Source organism: Triticum dicoccoides, chromosome 5A, assembly GCF_002162155.2.
Source record: "Triticum dicoccoides isolate Atlit2015 ecotype Zavitan chromosome 5A, WEW_v2.0, whole genome shotgun sequence".
In the NCBI taxonomy this organism is placed as follows: domain Eukaryota; kingdom Viridiplantae; phylum Streptophyta; class Magnoliopsida; order Poales; family Poaceae; genus Triticum; species Triticum dicoccoides.
Window position 1 is genome coordinate 632,234,772 of NC_041388.1, and position 5,041 is coordinate 632,239,812.

The 5,041-nt window shown below is 43.5% G+C and overlaps 1 protein-coding gene across 1 annotated transcript; it reads right to left on the reverse strand.

Moving 5' to 3' along the window:
* Positions 1-931: 931 nt before the first annotated feature.
* On the reverse strand, positions 932-4,744 carry LOC119303597. Its single transcript, XM_037580730.1, has 2 exons — positions 3,416-4,744; positions 932-1,384 (listed from the first exon to the last, which is right to left on the reverse strand). The coding sequence occupies exons 1-2, from the start codon at positions 4,657-4,659 to the stop codon at positions 1,363-1,365; spliced, it is 1,266 nt and encodes a 421-aa protein (XP_037436627.1). The 5' UTR covers positions 4,660-4,744; the 3' UTR covers positions 932-1,362.
* Between the last annotated feature and the right edge of the window lie 297 nt (positions 4,745-5,041).

Below are 5,041 nucleotides of genomic sequence, written 5' to 3' on the forward strand. Positions count from 1 at the left end.
AGTTGACATAGTTTCTTTGAGAACTTGTATTGTTTATTTGAACAGATCATTGCCAGGTTTTCATGCGCATTTTTGGTCTCATATTTTGCACCCTTTGCCACTATGATGAATTTCCTTATAGCAGAAACAAAGTTGTGTTTTTCTAATTGAGTTTTTTGTGGTACATGAAATCCTGATGATCGTAATTAATTCAGCGATGGATGGAAAAAGTTTATGCTGAAAACTGATCTAGGATAAATATGAATGTGCTCGGTGCATTTCATTTCAACGGCACATGACACCGCATCTCTAGTGGAACTGTTATTTTGGTATTAGGTGTGGTGAATGTTTTTTTTGAGCTAAGTGAGTATAGATTAAAGGGTTTTTATCATTTATGCCACTAATTGTGTCTCACTGCTCAGTTTTGCCACTAGAAATTACAAACGCTCAAAAATGCCATAGTTCCATGAGATGTTTTCTCAAAAATGTCATTAGATATCTGAAAATTGCCATCATTCCATTAGATGTTTGCTCAGAAATGCCATTAGACATTGTTATTGTCAGGTCAAACTCGTTGACCATGTTATATGACAAAATACCCCGATACCCACATGTCAACTCTATCTATCTCACAATGATAAGTGTGGACCCCACTTGTTAGGAGTAAGCAAGCGAATAATTTTAGAGAAAATAAGAACGCTATTAGGATTAAGTGGGACCCATATTTTATTGTAGCGAGATCAAGGGAGAGCTGACATTCCAACAATTGACTACTTATATTTAGGAACGAAACATACGGATGTATATAGACATATTTTAGAGTGTAAATTCACTCATTTTGCTCCGTATGTAGAAAAACTTATATTTAGGAACGGAGGGAGTACAAGTGAGCATGAATTGTGCCGCTGCGTATTAGAACTTATTAAAGCCTGATTCACATCATTGTGCTCAATAAAAGGAATGAGAAATATAAAGGTCAGTGGGGAGCTTCCCTCACTGTCATAATTCCTCAAAAAAAAGGAATGGAAGAACCCCCAATAGAAAAATATTGGAAGATCTCTGTAATTAAGACATTTTGGCCTCGATAAGAAAACCAAAAATAATGTCTAGCACTATTTTTTTTCCTTGTGCTTGCCCTCAGTTCAATTTTCATGAAAGAAAAGATATTCAATCTCATACTTTTAACGCTAAAACATATGATTAAATGATCCAGAACATGTAGCGTTACTCCAATAGATATTCATCAGTACATCATCAAACTGTTCTGCCTGCACCGCGTCATTGACAAACAACATCTTTGATTTGAGCATCCGCAAAGTGTTCACCTTCAGTCACCAGATTACAGGTCTTCATATTGCAGACTTGCATTTCAATGAAGTTAGCTCAATGTTGTCCCATGCCATCCCTTTAAAAATAGAAATAAAAATAACTCAGATATATACACCATCTGAACATCTGAGTATGTTGTTTGCGAACAGTATAAACAGATAAGATGAATTGTCACTTGAAAAGGGTAGTTTATAAAAAGACAAACAAGAAAGACAAATGGCATTGCAGTGGAGTATATTGGTAAAGAAAATAGTTCTGCACTCAATATTAATGCAAATGCAATTGCATCATATATTTGACATGGATTCAGATGGTAATGTCATCGCCTAGCTTGACATAATATTCAGAATGAAATGAGGCATGAGAGGATAGAGAAAACAATCAGAAGGGTTGTAGCCAGAATCAAGAGTAAGACAGTAACATGAGAAGGCCAGCAAAGCTAATACTACAGGGGTTTTAGCTAATGGCACTCCCGTGTAAAGAGAATGGCTCACTGGCCCAGTACTGGCAGAGCTTGAGCATAATTCAAGAGGGGGCCATTACTCGAAGGGAACCAAATTAATAGCATTTTCTTCGATGGATGGAAAAATTAAGGGGGGAGGGGGGCATGGGCCCTGTTGGTCTACACTAAGCTCCACCATGGCCAGCACTCAGTTAGACGATATAAAAGTATATGCCATGGTTTTTAAGGCGTCTGCGTTAGGACGCTTAGGCGCCCTGGCAGCGCCTTGGAAATCTGCCCGCTTTAGGCGCTTAGTCTGCCTTAGTGCTCAGGTGCCCGCTTAGGCGTCAGAGCAGGGGTAGAACGCCTTAGGACACTTTACTGCCTTAAAAACCATGGTATACGCTATCTCAAAGAAAAGGATTCTAACAGAAACAGCCAGAGATGTGACCTGATTGACCCAAAGTAAACCAAAGAAATTTTGCCAACAGAGAAGTATGTGCTAATAAAGCTTCATAGACGCTTGTCCCCCCTACAGAAATTAGAGGACAATATAGTTTTATGCTTTACAACAGCAATCAAAATAATGTGGTTCCAAGAATTCACTTCAAAATAGCACCATGCTAGTGGCGACAGAAGGCTGCTGAAAGAATTACAGTCCCATTTGTACAGATAATGGACAATCCCATGTAAAGAGCAAAAGATCCAATAAGGAGAAATAGAGGACTCTAGACTCTTAAGGAAAACTTGATGGCAGAAGGACCAAAGCTTATACTCACTCATTTCGCTCTGTACGTAGTCCATATTGGAATCTCTAAAAAGGACTTATATTTACGAACGGAGGGAGTCCATATTGGAATCTCTACACAACTGAAGCAGCTACAACTCAAACACTGGAACAGCCCAACAGAAGATTCAAGGCAACAACATATTAAATGCTTCAATTAATCTATATATATGTATATATATATTACTATAACACAGCAACACTAGAGGACATGCAACGGCAGAAGGCAGCAAAATAGAAACTTTGGGGCAGGAGTAAAGCAACAGAGAATAACATAGGGAAAACAACCCTGATTAGTAGGATGGTATGGGTCAGTCACTGTGCAGAGAGTTGACAATGAAAGAAGGGGACACTTCAAAGTGATTCATACAGGGAGCAGACAACATGCAGTAAGCTTAAAGCGTGCACCAAAGCCAAAGTTCTTTGAGAATCCTACACCTAATGCAACCGGGCAGCATGTCTATTGCACCATAGGTACGATAAATAAGGAAAAACACCAGTGTTTACCACTACAATATCCAACAGAAAGCTAAGCAAAGGCAACCATGTTATATAATACTCCCTCCATCCCAAATTACTTGTCTTAGATTTGTCCAATCAATCTAAGACAATTAATTTGGGACGGAGGTTGTATGTATGTAAGAATGTGCGTGAATGACATCAATTAAGAAAGAAGTTCTTTGAGAATCCTACATGGAATGAAAAACCAGGCAGCATGTCTATTGCACCATAGGTACGATAAGTAAGGAAAAACACCAGTGTTTACCAGTAACGTATCCAACAGAAAGCTAAGCAAAGGCAAGCATGTTATATAATATGTAAGAACGTACGTGAAAGATGTCATTTGAATATTAAGGGAGCTTCTTGTAGCCAGTTACCTGTTCGCCTTTTGAAGGTATTTGGAGAAGACAGTTGAAAGTTGGGTGGTATTAGAGAACTTGTCTTCTACATTCACATCAGTACATGACTGCAGATCCGCATGCTTCATGTCAACCATGATCATCCACTCCTTGCCAGCAAATTCCTTCGCCCTCAGCAGGCAGCACAGAACACCCGGGTCATCCATGCTGATGACTGGGAACTCAGGAAGACGCCAAGGTAAGCTCAGACCTCGGTAACGAGGTTGTGCCCAGAGACAATCCAGGTTGATCTCACAATGCACCTCCCACTCGAACTTGGAGTTCAACGTCCAAATGGTGATTTTGTGGGTTAGCTGCTTCTGCCGCCGTTTGCTTCTCTTAGGAGCAATCCCTCGCCAGCCACTGTGGACTGTCTGATGAAAGTCATTGTCAATATGGACATAGCGCATCATGCCTTGGCTGATGGACACACTTCGGAACCTCCCTGGGAAGTACCTCGGGAACCGTGCGTCATCAGGGTATTTGATTCCTCCAGGAAAAGGCACGAAGTGGAGCACCTGGGAGTCCACATTTTTGGAGAAGTCGCATAGCACAACGCCGCTGAAGTAGTCCACCCAGCAAAGGAAACGGCCATCGAAAGCAAACACATCATCGGTCCACCAGAGGTCAGGGAGCTTATCAGCAAGCACCTCGGGGATGATTCTCCACTCGTTGGCGCCGGAGTTGAAGACACAGAGTTCAGCACTAGCGCCCTTTTTCTTGGGGCGGACATTGAGGTCGGCAACGATGTAGCAGTGCTCCGCTTCGAGCTGCAGAATGCCGGTGGTGAACTTATGAGCCAGGAACTGCTTTGTGCTGCGCCGAGGAAGCTGCTGCACCGAGAGGGGAGGAGCAGAGGCCGTGTAGACGAACAGATCTGGCGGAGCGTCCCTGTAGCGAATCGGGTCGGGGATCGCGATGTCGAAGAGGACAAGGTTCTTGTCGACTGCCCGGACGAAGGCAAGGAGTTCTTCTGAGCCTTGTCTCTCCGGCCAATGGAGGTTGAAGTAGGAGGAACCTGGAGGAGCTGCGAGGGTGAAGGAGACGAAGCAGGAGTGGACGCTGTCAATCTTGACTGGAGCGGCGGTCTTGTTCTTGTTGACGGCCTCACCAGCAGCGTCTAGGTCGTCGTGGCACCGTTTGCGGAAGATGCGTTCCAGCATCACCCAATCGGGGAAGACGACGGTCTCCTCCTCCGGCTTTGGGGCGCCTCCGGTGGCCATGGCGATCGCGATCGGAAATAAAGCCGCCGCCGCCGCCCTAACCCTAACCCTAGTTTTTGGTGGAGGAACTAGTGGAGGGGGAGGAAGGAAGGGCGACAGACTCAATATTATACCGTCTCATTGGGCCACAGACGCTAGAAGGGCGATAAACTAGAAGGGGCGGCTCATTGGGCCAGGAACTCAGTCGCACGCACAAGCGAACGAAGCGGGCCGTCTCGTTGATGTCCCTTTTTTCTGAAAGAAGTCTATTTTTCACCCTCAAATGTAGCCTGAGGGACAAATACCCCCCTGAACTCAAATTTGGTATGATCTTAACCCCCAATTCCTTAAAACCGGGTAAATCTCCCCCTTAGGTGGTTTTGCATCAATTTTAGGCGGTTTT

What these genes read in the sequence shown, in the direction of transcription:
- LOC119303597 (XM_037580730.1), bottom strand. Translation starts at nt 4,659, where the DNA reads ATGGCCACCGGAGGCGCCCCAAAGCCGGAGGAGGAGACCGTCGTCTTC. An exon ending in TACCTTCAAAAGGCGAACAG is followed by an intron (nt 1,385 to 3,415) that starts GTAACTGGCTAC and finishes CTATTTTTAAAG; the next exon opens with GGATGGCATGGGACAACATT.